The sequence below is a fragment of the Impatiens glandulifera genome, chromosome 8, assembly GCF_907164915.1.
Source record: "Impatiens glandulifera chromosome 8, dImpGla2.1, whole genome shotgun sequence".
Classification (NCBI taxonomy): Eukaryota; Viridiplantae; Streptophyta; class Magnoliopsida; order Ericales; family Balsaminaceae; genus Impatiens; species Impatiens glandulifera.
The window spans coordinates 2,138,375-2,153,993 of record NC_061869.1 but is presented as its reverse complement, the minus strand read 5'-3'; the positions used below and the strand labels follow the sequence as shown (position 1 = coordinate 2,153,993).

The 15,619-nt window shown below is 30.7% G+C and overlaps 2 protein-coding genes across 4 annotated transcripts; one reads left to right on the top strand and one right to left on the bottom strand.

Moving 5' to 3' along the window:
- The first annotated feature begins 516 nt into the window (after positions 1 to 516).
- On the top strand, positions 517 to 3,521 carry LOC124912214 (putative leucine-rich repeat receptor-like serine/threonine-protein kinase At2g24130). Its single transcript, XM_047452781.1, has 2 exons — positions 517 to 3,055; positions 3,142 to 3,521. Exons 1-2 carry the CDS (start codon positions 517 to 519, stop codon positions 3,519 to 3,521), a joined length of 2,919 nt encoding a protein of 972 aa, XP_047308737.1.
- A 116-nt stretch (positions 3,522 to 3,637) lies between these two features.
- LOC124912413 (AUGMIN subunit 8-like) lies at positions 3,638 to 7,904 on the bottom strand. Of its 3 annotated transcripts, XM_047453029.1 has the most exons (8): positions 7,624 to 7,904; positions 7,001 to 7,186; positions 5,266 to 6,688; positions 4,878 to 4,997; positions 4,624 to 4,740; positions 4,453 to 4,539; positions 4,082 to 4,189; positions 3,638 to 3,918 (listed from the first exon to the last, which is right to left on the bottom strand). In XM_047453029.1, the coding sequence occupies exons 3-8, from the start codon at positions 6,571 to 6,573 to the stop codon at positions 3,853 to 3,855; spliced, it is 1,806 nt and encodes a 601-aa protein (XP_047308985.1). In that variant the 5' UTR covers positions 6,574 to 6,688; positions 7,001 to 7,186; positions 7,624 to 7,904; the 3' UTR covers positions 3,638 to 3,852. The 3 variants fall into 3 exon arrangements, with proteins under 3 accessions (XP_047308985.1, XP_047308983.1, XP_047308984.1); XM_047453027.1 differs by lacking the exon at positions 7,001 to 7,186; XM_047453028.1 differs by lacking the exon at positions 7,001 to 7,186 and having other exon boundaries at positions 5,266 to 6,685.
- Positions 7,905 to 15,619: the final 7,715 nt, after the last annotated feature.

Genomic DNA, 15,619 nt, shown 5'->3' with positions numbered 1-15,619 from the left:
TTTTTCGAGCAGAAATCATGTAACCCTTGTTATGCCTAACTGTTTAATTCAATTTGATCATTTTTTTCATAAAAAAAAAGTCATTTAAATTTTTCATCTAATTAATAAAATTGAATAAGATTAATAAGCTGAGACACGGCAACGGCCCTCCGCGTAGCTATAATATGATGATCCTATGTTAAAAAAATGAAAGTTGTAATTAAGGTATTGTTTAACACATCATAAAACATGTGTAAAAAGACATCCAGAAAGGCTGATACGTTCACACCTGCTAAACTTCCATTACTATTACTTTCCATTAGTCAAATATCCTTAGCACCCACCGCCAAAATGCCTAATAAAAACCCGTTTCCATCTTCCTTCAATGGCCGCCGCCACTCTGTTTTCAAATTTCTCTGCATCCACTTGCCCACCTTTTTTCTTCTATTAATCCCCCCACTTTCATTTCTTACCCTTATCCCATCATCACCCTTTAATTATCAAACCAGAAACAAAGCTGGATTCAAAAGGAAAAATATGGGCATTTGCAAGTTTTCCAAGTTCACTTTTCTCTTTTTATCCATAATATTACCATTCAACATAACCAAAGCACAAAATACTCCTGTTCTTGATCATGATGATCGAGCTTCCCTCCTCACTTTCATGTCCGGTATCATCTCCGACCCACAAAACTCACTCAACAACTGGAACAACTCATCCCAAATCCATTTCTGCAATTGGGTTGGCATCAAATGCGACAACAATCGAGTAACAGAGCTTGTCTTAACATCCAAGTCCCTAACCGGCATCATATCTCCATCAATAGCCGACCTTTCATCTCTAACAATCCTCGACTTAACCGGAAACTTCTTCCACGGCAGCATCCCACCGGAGATCGGTTCACTTTCTTCCCTCACCCAGCTCAGTTTATCATCAAATCTTCTTCAAGGTCAAATCCCATCTCAACTTGGAAATCTTCATCAATTAGTCTATCTTTCATTGGGAAGTAACAATTTAACCGGTGAGATACCAAAAGCTCTGTTTTGCAATGGTTCTTCTTACTTTCAATATATTGATTTCTCTAATAATACACTTCATGGTGAAATACCATTAAACAATCAATGTTACCTTAAACAATTAAGGTTTCTACTTCTTTGGTCTAATCATCTTACTGGTCAAATACCTAAATCACTTTCGAATTCCTCGTATCTAAAATGGCTTGACTTAGAATCGAATTTTCTCTCCGGTGAGTTGCCGGCAGAGGTTGTTAACCATATGCCACATTTACAGTTTCTTTATTTGTCCTATAATAACTTCGTAAGCCATAAAGAGAACACTGATCTAGAGCCGTTTTTCTTGTCTTTGAAGAACTGTTCTAATCTTCAAGAACTTGAATTGGCTGGAAACAATCTCCGAGGAGAGATTCCTCCTATTATCGGATCTTTGTCATCTTCAAATCTTAAAGAGATTCATCTCCATGATAACTTACTCCACGGTCCAATTCCTCCACAAATTTCAAATCTTTTCAACCTCAGCCTACTTAATTTATCAAACAATTTTCTAAATGGATCAATCCCATCTGATCTCAGCAGAATGAAGAAGCTCGAGAGGCTTTACCTGTCGAACAATTCACTTTCGGGTGAGATTCCTGCGAGTTTAGGAGAAATTCATCACTTGGGTCTTCTCGATTTATCCAAGAATATGCTTACAGGTCAAATCCCAGATAGTTTCGTTAATGTATCGCAATTAAGGAGTCTTCTTCTTCATGAGAATCGGCTTTCTGGAACAATACCATTATCTTTAGGGAACTGCATTAATTTGGAGATTCTTGATCTTAGCCATAACAGAATTTCAGGGCAAATCCTGAGAGAAGTAGTTTTGGGGTTAACCAGTTTGAAGATGTACTTAAATTTATCAAATAATCAACTTGAAGGAACAATACCGTTGGAGCTAAGCAAAATGGATATGGTTCTATCCATTGATTTATCATTTAACAGACTTTCGAAAACGATCCCACCTCAGCTAAGCAGCTGCATTGCGTTGGAAACCCTAAATCTATCTAACAATATGTTGGAAGGTTCTCTTCCTGATTCGATTGGAAAACTAACTTATCTTAAGGAACTCGATGTTTCCTCCAATCAATTAACCGGTGAAATACCGTCGTTTATCCGATCCGACGACAACTCTTTCGCGCTAACTCGCCTGAATCTATCGTTTAACGATTTCCACGGGAATGTTTCGAATAAAGGGAGGTTTTCGATCGAATCCTTCATTGGAAATCCTAGGCTATGTGGATCAATTGAAGGAATGAGAGGTTGCAGGAATCGAAAGAAAACTCATCATGTTCTAGTTTTACCGGTTATAATCTCTTTGGTGTGTATGTTGATATTGTGTTTGCTCGTCGGTTACTATCTGTCGCTAAAAGCCAAGTTTAAGAGACAAGTATTCGACGAAGAGGAGAAGGAACGAGAACAGATTGAGCATAAGTACCCGAGAATCTCTCGTCGACAACTTATAGAAGCAACCGACGGATTCAGCGGCTCGAGCCTGGTAGGTTCGGGGAGTTATGGCCATGTTTATAAAGGAACACTAAAGGACAACACGAAAATAGCGGTAAAAGTATTGAGTTCAAACACAACAGGGGAAATTTCGGGTAGTTTCGAGAGAGAATGCCAGGTGCTTAAGAGAACGAGGCATCGGAATTTGATTAGAATTCTAACGATTTGTAGTAGACCTGATTTTAAAGCGTTGGTTTTCCCTCTAATGTCTAATGGTAGCCTCGAGGATCATTTATACGCGAAAACTGAAGATGGTTTGGGGCAGAGATTGGATTTGGCTCAATTGGTTAGCATTTGTAGCGACGTTTCTGAAGGGCTCGCTTACCTTCACCATCATTCTCCGGTTAGAGTCGTTCATTGCGATCTCAAACCGAGCAATATTCTTCTTGACGACGAATTGACGGCTTTAGTGACAGATTTTGGCATTGCAAGGTTAGTAAAAGGTGAAGAAGATGAAGATAATAATGTTAATTCTTCAGATGGCTTGCTTTGTGGCACAGTTGGTTACATTGCACCAGGTAAATTAATTTTAAATTTTCCCTCTTTTTTTCAAATCTAATTTAAATAGCCTTTTTAAACAATTTTGCGACATTTTTCATTGCAGAATATGGAGTAGGATGTAAGGCATCTATTCAAGGGGATGTGTACAGTTTTGGAATTCTAGTTTTAGAGATAATAACGGGCAAACGTCCAACCGACGTTATTTTTCAACAAGGCTCGACCTTGCATGACTGGGTACAGAGCCGCTATTCAGACAAAGACAAGGTCGAGCCTCTGATGAAAGAAGTACTCGAAAGGTGCAGACCGCATCCAAATCAGGCCTATGATGTAAGGGTGTGGAGTGAGGTGGTTATCGAGTTAATTGAGCTCGGTTTAGTTTGCACTCAATATAGCTCCCTTACAAGGCCAAGTATGTTAGATGTGGCTCAGGAAATGCTCCATTTAAAGTTATATCTTTCTACTCCTTCCACACTAGTTATATGAAGGGTTCAAAATTTTCATTTGACAATCCACTTCTGTTTATTTACATTGTAAGCCAAATTCCTAAATTCATTATTTATTTACAGATGGTTCTAATTTGTTAAAAAGACAACGAAAATGGGGGAAAACACAGGAAAGAAGTTTCCTGTAGAGATTAAAACTTGAAAAAAAGGAAATGTACAATAAAAGGGTGTCACAATTTATATATATTTGCTTAATTTCATTGAAGAAGTAAGCAAAAGTACACCAGTTTTGGTTAGTAGATTAGATTTTTAGAGGGAATCAAATAAATATCAAATTGTATGATCCTTCATACTTGGCTGCAATATGCACCTCACCCTGCTTCTTTAAGGCTTTCTTTCAATTGTATCAGATGAGTCCTAAGGCTATATTCTTCTACCTGTGTATAAAAATCAAAATCAAACCACCAACAAATCACATCACTCTCCACAAGGATCTAGTTTTCCTATAATCTAACCTATCAATGGCTACCCATTTGGATTTGTGTCAAAGTGTTTCGAAATGGAATGTAAATGTTGTATATATATGCACGGTAATCTCACCTGCATTGCTGCAATTGAAGTCAATAATGCTCCACATTCATCAAGCATGAGTCTTTCCTGTGTAGCTACATTAGCCAATTCAGCAACCAGTGAGGTTACTCCGTCCACCTGTAGCAAAAAGATATTTTTAATAAAAACAAATGCCAAACATCATACAAACTTAATTAGATTTTGCTTTAGTTATTGTATCATTTTCGTTCTAATTGAAGACAACAAACATGGATAATTCATTCTTCTTTTTCTTTTTTTATAAAAGGAAGAAATCTACGCACTTGGTAAGATATGCAACTCAATGGAACATCACAAATAATCGAAAAGCTCAAATTTATAGTCGATTACAGTATTGCAAAAGATGTAGAGAGAAATCTCACCCTTAGTGTTGAATAGATGGAGGATCCCATTGACTGAATAACATTGAGAGCAGAATAAATGGCTGCATTGACAGTTTCTGTTTGCCCCTGTAAGCATAAACATTTAAGTTCAGGTAAGCCGGTTTTATCAAGAGAAATTCAATTCAGGTGAAATTTTGTGAACATGCATACTCTAGCTCCTGCAGTGAAAGGAACGCGAAGAATGCTTGATTCAAGGTCTTCAATTGCCCAAGATAATGAACAAGTATGATTCCTCTCAATTGAAGCCCATTCATCAAGAAACACAATCTGGAACAGACATAGATTTTCATCTTTAGTTATGACAATATGGCACAAGAATTTACATCATTAGTCCATATACCATAGCATTTGACACAAAATGAGTATGACACAGGAGTACCATAGGTTACAACAATGAACAATACCTGTTCCTTCAAAATAGAATATAGATCCAACTTCATCCTTAGTTGCTGGAGTTCAGTCCTCTTCTGAATCACCGATACCCACAATTCTACCATAGCATTTGACATGTTGTATAAGGTTTTCTGCAACATCATTATGATTTATGGTAATATTAAAAAAATAGTACATTATTGAAACTTAAAGCAATGTGAATTCAGTTTGCCAATACTAACAATTTATGCCTCTACAATGGTCTAGTGCGTTTCAAGCATTAAAACTGCCCAACAAGAATGAAACAATATAATAATGTATACAAGCGATTTCTATTATGAAACCACTCGAGTTAACTTTCCATTAAATCAATACTTCAACCAAAGAGCCAGAAATTACTATGTAGAAGCGTCAAAATACCTCTACTTTAGTTTTTTGTCTCTGCAGAGTAGCATCAGATTGGGCATTGGCATATCGCCATTGTAAATGTCGATTGTATAGTAACCGCAGCTGATGGACATCTTCTAAGTGGTTAGAAATGTTTTTTCCTTTTTTAATATAAGGAGTAAAGGTGAGTACAGAGGTTGTTGAGCTGGTTGATTCTTGCCTTGATGGACTAGATGGCCTTATTCTAGATGGACTAACACCTCTCGACGGAACTGGAGTTGGACTAACACCTCTGGAAGGAATAGGAGTTTGATTAAAACCTCTAGAAGGAATACGAGTTGGACTAACGCCTCTAGAAGGAGTAGGAGTAGGTATCCTCGGTCGAGAGGGACTCAGACCTCTAGGAAAAGATTGTGCTGGTAAGGCCTTCTTCTTTGGGGATGCAGGGGTCACTGGTCTTAGCTGTTTTACCGAATGAGAAGACATTTGCAACTTTGAACCCTGCAATGGGTTGTCATTAACAGAACGTGCATCACGTTCTAAGCTTTCAAGGTTCTCAAATGATACCAGGCTCGCAGTGTCACTTGCAGATCTCTGTAAATCTCTTCTAAAGTCATCTTTGGGGATGCAGGATGGCCTAGTTCCTAAATTCAATGGCACTGAGGGTTTGGCAGTTCTGGCTAGAGTGCTGGAACTTTTTTTCCCACCAGTACTGCTTGGCCATCCATGCTGACCCACTAGACGAGCATCCAAGCCATCACCAGGTATAGAATTCTCGGAATGATTCCCTTTAAGAAGAGTGCCTTTCCTCTCTGGAGTGGGCCTCCGCAAAGTAACAGGTGTTTTCTGTGTAACATTTGATGATGGCCTCAAAGCACGATTTGAAAGAGATGGAGAAACAGGTTTTTCCTTTTTAGTGAAGGGAGCGGAAATGTAATCGGATTGGAAGGAAACGCTGAGACTACGCATTGTAGATGGCCATAATAATTCTGGCATCCGATTCCCTGATTCCTTTCTGGAAGCCATATGAATATCAACTGATGTATCCTGGACAGGAGTTGATGGCCTTTTAGGTGATAATGGTGTAGATGGACGCTTTCTTTCTGCTGTTGTAGCTCTCTTAGGTACCATTTGGGATGTTGCATTAGTTGTCCTGTTGGTGCTGGGTGAAGGGAAACGTCTAGGGGTAGACGGTGCAGGTGACATATACCTCGAACTAACTTCCCTTGTTTGAGATCGTCGTGTGCCTCCATCGTTCCTGGCAGCCGGAGCCAAAGGTTTTCTTGAAGTTTCCTCTACAGAAAGCTTCTTTAATGGTTGCTCTGGTGCATTTACATCCATTCACACTGGTCTAGTTATACATATACCCGTGTTGCATATATCTGGTTTTCATCGAGATCACAATGGAAACTCTTCACCAATGTCCAAAAACAATTTTATCTGTGTATCAATTCTGCTGAAATCATAAAGAAAAAGTAAGATTCCTAAGAGAAAATAATGGAAAACTCACAATAAAAAGATTGCCAGAGCCAAAAGCAACACATGGGAAACAAAGAATTTGATGATTATGACCATTCAATGCAAATGTTTATTCTTTCTTTTTTTATCATTAAAGAAGATAGGTATCTGCCCGAATCAGATGCAAGCAATGCCATGTGAAATCCCAGGATGATACTTCACTATAGCTTGACTGTCCATCTATGGCTATCTCTATGGGTTAAAGCACACACAGTACACTCATGTTCTACTAGGGAAGTGAAGAACTTACAAAAGTAATTCTTCATCTTGGGATTAACTTCTTCCATGGAATAATAAACTACAATTGCAGTGAAATAGAACTCCAGAAAGGTCTACAACCAAATGAATTTAATACAGTTGAGCAGTAAAATCTAGGGTTTTGGAACCAGACAAGGGGGACCACGTGGAAGAAAGATCATTGTATATCCCCATGAATCTACAGCAATAAAACATACGCCCATATCACAATATGACAAAAATTAGTTTTCTAAACATCAATTTAAAAGAACTCCTATATCACAATTTACAGCTACGAGCTTTGGTTTTCACTACTAGGGTTTAATTTCACGAAAATCGAGAAAATCACATTGTTTATTAATCAATACTATTCGATTCTCTCTATAAGACTATAATGGCTGACTTCACAGGTTTTGCCCTCGATTCACAGGACATAAATACAGAGAGAATCGGAAATCGTCGCGACTCTGGCCAAACATTTCAGATTAATTTACTTACTTATTCATTCTAAGTACATTTCACAGAAGATAATCGAGTAAAACCTTGTAAAATCGGTAGTTATTTTCTTCGAAAACATATAGATCTCAAATGAACAATCAAATAAACTGAAAGAAGTTCAAATAGATGAAATCGCACCGCTAGAAAACCTCAAGTTTCTCCCTTTCGTGATCAGATGAGTCAGATTACTCAGATTGCGCAATCAATCACGGAAACCTACGGATGAACTGTCCAGAAATGGCGTGTAAAATTGCAGTTGATGAGACAAAAGAGAAACAAGTACAAGTATGAATGATTGCAGATTTCAGAACTGTGTATCTGCTCATACACGTTGCTAGCTGATATATTTTCAAGCGAGAGAAATAGATATAGAGAGAGAAAGGGAGAGATATAGAGAGAGAAAGAGACGGTTGAAGTTTGGGAGAGAAGAGAATGGGGGCAACGAAAGGCGACAAGTCATGGGGAGTTGTTTTCGCGCCACCTATTAAGAAAATATTAAAATTACTATTAATTAATTAATCTCTTAATTTATATTATATTATATTATATAAAATTAATATTTGGAAATAACTAGCTTCCTAAACTATTTTTTATTGTTTTTTTGGGATGAGTTTTGATGTAACACATAAACAATTAAATTAATATTAATATTTTTATTTTAGAAAAATAAACATTTTAATATTCAATTATATAACAAGATAACATTATATATAAATTGTTTTTGGTAAATTGTTTTTGGTAAGATATAATTATCTCACTAAGATTATGATTGGGACTGAAAATGTGTTTATCATACTCGTTTATAGGGTTATGTAAAAAAACAGAAAATAGATATTTCAAAATCAAAAATTTATCGGTTTCAGTTAACCGGTTTTTTACCGGTTAAACGGTTCGATTTATGATTGAACTATTTTCTAACGGTTTAATCGGTAATAATTTAATCATATATATTTATATTAGTTAATTTTTTTTTGTAAATATTAAATATATTATAAATAATATTTAATAATATATATTTTTTAATTTTAAATTATAATTTGTATAGAATTATTTAAAAAAAAATATAATTTACGTGGTTATTAGTTTAAAATAGATACTTTAAACTATATTATATTGTTATAATACTATAATATATTACAAAAATATTTTTAAATATATTTATCAAATATTATAATAATATATTATATTATAACAATATTATAATATAGATAAAAAAAAATAAAGAATAACATAAAAGTACGGTGCAACCAATGATTTTGAAAAAAAATCATTTAATAAGTTTAATATTTAATTTAAAAAATTGAATTATCGATTCACGGTTAAACCGGTTAACCGACCGGTATAGGCCGGAACTATTGGTTCCAAAACTGGTAAAACCGATACTAATACTGATAGGTTAACCGGTTTGTAAAATAAGAGGTAAAATCGGACTTAATCGGAATCATTTAACCGGTTGAACACCTTACCCGTTTCATTCTATTTCGATAAAAAAAAATTACTATAATTTTTGCCCGTTCAGTTTTGAAGAATTCTCGCGGGTACAGTTATACCATATTTAAATAAATATTATTTGATAAATTATATAAACAATTTTTTTAAAATTATATATATGGTAATATATGAAAATTTATAATATTATAAATAAATAAATTTAAAACTCTTATAAAATATAAAAAATTATATATATTGGTAATCTGGGATGGACCCAAAATTTAGGGTTATGGTGGACTTAAAAAAATAACTAGAAAATTCTAAATAAAACAAGTAAATAAATATAGGTTTTATCATTTCTTTTAATAATTAGATAAACAAACATTGAATTATATTAACAAAAATTTAGAAATTAGCGGGTATTATCAAATTTGAAATGCCAAAAAAATTGATAGGTCGAGCCCATACATAGATCCGTTTATGTTGGTATTATATGTTTAATTGTGTTTATTAATATTCAAAGCATAATCGGGGTAAGATTGAGGTAGGGAACACAAATAACATTCCCCCATTCTCGGTCAACTAAGATAATTTGGATCCTAACTAAGATGGCTTAAATGAAAATAGTGCTTCTTAAAAGACTATAAGTCATGGGTTCTTATTGTGTACTTAACTTTTATAATGTAATTAGAAGGTAATCTAAATATTAGAGAGAAAACCAATAAATAATTTATAGAGAAGTGAAATATCAAAACTGAAATCAATAATGGCAATTAATATTGTAAAATGTTGGTTTTAAATGGGAAATAATTTGTCAAAATAGTTATAATGTATTTAAGACAAAGATTAACAACACCCCTTTTGAGGAATGGAACAATTGTGTCATTTGTTTGTGGTCCAAATAAATGCCTTTGGATTGAAATAATCCTTTGCTTGTAATAGAGCTTAGAGACATGTAACAGCTCATGAAAATGACTTATAACGGGGATAAGCGTGCGCATCTCTCTTATATTCATATTCTTCATTCCTTTTAAATTTAAATATTTTCTAAAAAATATTACCCAAGGACAAAACTAATAATAATATTACATAGAGCGATTGTAATTAAAGTATGATAATGATTATGGGTTGTGTTAGTTTCTTATATTAAAAGTATCCACATAATTGATATAAATATTATGTATATGCCCAATTAAATAAAGTAATAATAAACATGCCTTTTGTTATTAGGGTGGAATTCAATTAAAGTTGTATGAGTTTTCAATTTATTAAGTTAAATTTTATAATGTGTCTAAGAAATTAAATGTTACGAATAATATATATAAATACAATGATTCTTAATTTTTAAAGTGTCTGAATTGTAGGGTTGAGAGTTGTGGTTAATTTGGATATATATGTGAGAGTAAATTAATATTTGGGTCAGATGGTGTGTTGAATCGCCCATAAACTTAAAACGGTTAAAAATAAAATAAACAATGTTATAAGTATGTTTCGAACTTACAACCTAACAAAAACAAGTACAACTCTTAAACTAACCAAACTAATAAGACTTTATATTTTAAATTCAACACCAAATTTGATGAACGCTAGAAATTCTTAACAATATAAGTTCAATTTTTTAACTAACTAATATATATATATATATAATTATGCTTAATTTTTAAAGTGTCTGGATTGTCGGGTCGAGAGTTATGGTTAATTTGGATGTATATGTGAGAGTAAATGGATACTTGGGTCGGTGGGTTGATCCACCCATAAACTTCAAACGGTTATGTATGTTTCGAACTTGCAACCTAACAAAACAACTACAACTTTTAATCAAGTGTGATTGGGATGTGGTTTACCGAGGAATAATAAATCGGTAACAGTTAAAAATGGTTAAAAAATATAAATCAAATATTTAATTGACCAAAGTGTGAGGTCACGATTTTAAATATTAAAATATATGAATTAAATATTTGATAGACCAAGGTGAAAGTGTAAGGTCACGAGATGAGAGGTTTATTAGAAGAAAAAAATATGTTATGAGATAGGTGAGAAGATAAGTTGTTTTATTGAAGTGAATAAAATTTGAAATAAGATTATTTTATTATTTTTTATATATTATTCGTGATTTATTAAGAATTTTAAACATTAAATATATATTATTATAAAAAAAATTATAATTTTTTTTATATTTTATCCGTTTGAATTTTCTTAGTTTTGATTGAAGTATAACAAATCGTTACATTTCTATACTGTAATTTGAAATATTTTTTTCACCTTAGGTTGCTTTGAGCGATTTTATTTTTATTAAATAAAATGAAATGTAAAAAATAAAATAATAATAATAAACATGGGTTTTTAACTTTTTAGTTGTAATCAAATAAGACTAAATGAGTTGACCAACAACCATTATTTTTATTTATTTTTGTATACTATACCAACATACTTGGTCTACTTCAACTTTCTAGATGTATTTATCTTTGATTATTATTGGACGGGTTGTTTTGATATAATATTTAAAAATCAATCCAAAAACTATGTATATTAATCATGTATAAATTTCCCTAATTAAAAAGTTCGGATAGATGATGATTTTAAATTGTTTTGTATATCAATAATATAATAAGGATCAATAAAATATATAATTTGTGAATATATCAAATGAAAACACTCAACTATAGTCCTAACAAAATCTTATATTTATTTGTTTGGCAAAGACTATTCTCTGACATATTAAAACAATTATTCATTTATATAAATAACAACATGTTAAGTTATATTTTGTAATATTATTAGTTATCGTTTACAAAAATGTATATACTAGAAACAAATAACAACATTCATTTATTTAAATTTAGTTTTTGTCAGTGAATCTTAAATATTACCAATGATATTATAACAAAATATTAATTTTTTAATTAGTTCTCTATTTTTGTGCTAATCAATTTAGAATGTCTAGTAATTGTTGGGTTTTGATTTTCGTCAGCCTCCTCCGGGAATCGAGGAGGAAGAGTGACCAAGAATTTATGTTTTCAATGTAAAGAGGGTTTGTTCTTAATTATATTATTATATTTTATAGGGTTTTTTAGGGCTATTTTAATTGATTAAAAATAATATATACTTTAGTTTGGCTTCATTAATTATTATGAGATGAGGCCTCTTACTGCTTGTGTTTAATAAACAATCCCTTAATTAATTAATTAGGCATATGGATAAGTTTAACTTGAAATAAACAAATTAAAATTAAAGTCAAACATGGTGCTAATTAGACTTCAGTTTCTCGTGTTGATTGAATCAATATTTATATTATATTATTTTAGTTAATTAATTGAATATATTGAGACTATGTACATTGAAGATAATGATACAAAATCAATAAATACTTGTACATTTATTTAAACTATGTGCCTCAAATTTATTATTATAAAATTGAATATTTTTTTTATTTTAAATCAAATTATATTATCTTGAAAAAACTAACACCCTTACTTCAATTTAGAGTACATCATTTACAAAATGACTACTAAAAAACTTTTTTTTAAGAAACTAGCACCCATAATTTTTTTTTATAACATAATGATATTTTATAGAAGAATTGTTAAGAAGACAACACAATTATAATTCAAAAATAAAATGATTATTATTTTTATCTTGTTTTACTTTTAATATAACTCAAACCAAACAACACATAAGATTTGATTTGATTTGATTTTTTGAATAAATAAGGTAGGGTTGGTTTGGTTAATAAAATAACTCAAACAAAATCAAACGTTAATTCATCCTACTCTTATTTATCACATTATTTAAATCATTAATTAAAATACTAAAATACTCTTTATTTTAAAATTTTATTTTATTTTATTTTATTTTATTTATATATATCAATACTTTTTATATATTTTTTTTATTAAAAATAATTATTACCTTCTTCTCAAAATCATATTAAAAAAAATTATTTTAGAATTACAACGTACATTCATTGGGCCCCGTTTGGCTACTCCTACCACATAACCCAATAACAATACAACTTCACGGGCGACGACTTCGACTTTTTGTTCTTCTTTTTAATTAGTCAAACTAGGTGACAACTTTTCATAAAGATGTGACATTTATTTTTATTTATTTTTTTATATATATACAAACATAACAGTTATTCGTTATACATTTTAAAATTTTAGGCCCACCTTAATTAATTAATTAATTCACAAATAAGTGGCAATTAGCAACAGTGAAATCAGACCCATAATTTTTATATATATACCTAGCTATTCAGTTGAATCAATGAAAGTCTTAATTAATAGTGAATTGTGACTCATCTATAAATGATTACATTTATACTTACAGCTTAATTCTAAGAACATCATCATGCGACCAAATGATGGGAAGTCATGTGACATTTACAAGACATTAATTGAATTATATAAATTTGTACATTCATGCTACCTCTCTAATTAATGTCATGTCCTTTTGTTTGCACTTTTACAATGTATGGTCACAATGATCTAGTTGGATTTTGTCCATTTTTTATTTTCTTTGTAAGTTTTGCGAGGAGAAACATTTATTTTGAAATAGTTATTTAAGTGAAGTGGGCTTATACGAATGCATATATTGAGTTACTCTGAAGTATCGTAACCTTTTTACATCTTTCACTTTTTTTTCATAGAGATTACATGCATTTGGCCAACCTTGTATAACCATTACCAAATTACAATGTTTAATTAATTGGTTCTTTCATATGCATTCAATCAAATTTCTATTTTGTTTGCACCTAAGTCGTAGGTAGGTTAGAAGCGTGACACTTTCACGTTAAGATCAAATTATATATTTTAATCAATCTTGAATTTGTTCATCAAATTTATTCTTAGGATGACTAGCATAAATTCTTAACCGAGCCCATTTATTAGGAATTGAACAAGAGACTTAATCTCTTAAATAAACTTTTTATATTTGAGTTAGCGTGTCAAATTTAACAATAAAACTCTAAAAAAATACTATAAACTAAAGTTTGGGATATAATAAAAGTTCTAACATATGGATTTATTTATTCTTAATTAATTAGATGACATCAATCTAGTGTATATATTTATATGTAGGCATATTCATGTACAAATCACTAAAGGCAATGTCCCTTGCTTTTTCGAAGCAATAAAATAGAAATAATTAAAGGAAAAAGACATAATATATTGTCTAGGTACTTACTACATGGGTTTAGACTATAGTCTACTAGGTACTACATCACATGTTATTGTCCGGTCCGATCGGATCCGGTCTAGTTCAAATAATTGGAAGTTTGCATTGTCTTTGGATTCTCCATATGATTCTAATATTTGGATTGTACTGTTATTAATATTGATGCACTATTATATTAATATTTTTCCGCCGAATGGTAAGAATTTGTCACCATTAGCATTTATTAATGTTTTATAGCTTATCTAAACATTAACTAACCCTATCTTATAAAAATCCATTACAACTTTCAGTCACAAGAGAAACGAGCATTTCATGATATCAAAACCAAAAGATCACAAACAAATTAAAGGGTATCCTCGGAAAATGAAATCATCCCAAAAAAAAAATATATAAACTACACATGAATTGCGATTGTTCAATCAAATGTTTTGTTCCGTTGTTGTCGAAATACAATTGCATAACCAAAAATGAAAGTCACTGCCTATAATAGAATCGACAATAGTTTGGTCCATACCATCCCTGAGAATTAGGGACCTTAGAAAAAATTGTGGCCCAAAAAGTTTAAAAAATAGTATATTCATGATTTTAACAAAATTAAAATATATAAATAAATTAAATATAATTATAATATCTATTATATAAAAACTTCATAATATATATATATATATATTAATATAATTGAGAGAAAAATATATTAATTAATTCATAATATATATTTATTTATTTATTTAATTAAATAAATAACTAATAATATTGTATTTAAAAAAAAAATGGTCTATAAAAGTGGAACATATATATGTTGTTTTATTCTTGAATGAAAAACTTGATTTAACTTTAAAAAACATATCTAACTGATAATTGTAAATTACTGTGTTAGAATTTTTTTTAGTGAATATAAATGACCTCAATTGAGTAAAAGACTGTTTTTTTTATTAAGCCCTAATTTAAATGTTTAAGAAAAAGTTCAAAATAATATGCCAAAATTGAATCACATAATGTATGGAGATTATTTGAAAAAAAACTGTATTACTTTGTACAAATGTTTTTTTTTTAAATGCATACAATATATATTATAAATAAAAATAATAACAAAAACAAAAAAAATAAAAAAAAATATGAGTGTCTAAAATATCACAAAACTTGAGAAACAACAAAATAAAATAAAATAAAATTTATAATAATAAGTCAAAATTATATATTACTGTTACAAATCTATTATAAATGAAAAAATAAATAAATACAAAATTTAATTAGGTAATAATTTTTGTTTGAGATGGACTTAAATCTTAAGCTTTCTATATTTATTCATTGTCCGTGTCAAATTATGGGATATGAGAATAATTTAAAACATGTTTAATATTTGGTTATTTGTAAAAACATTGAATTATGTTTTCAAAATGTATTATTTTATTTATTTATTTTTGAATAAAAAGTTTTATTGTAATGAATGAAATAAATAAAAATTGTTTTGGAAAGCCCAAAAGATAAGATAATAATATGAAATGAAAAGAAAAGAAAAGAAAACAGA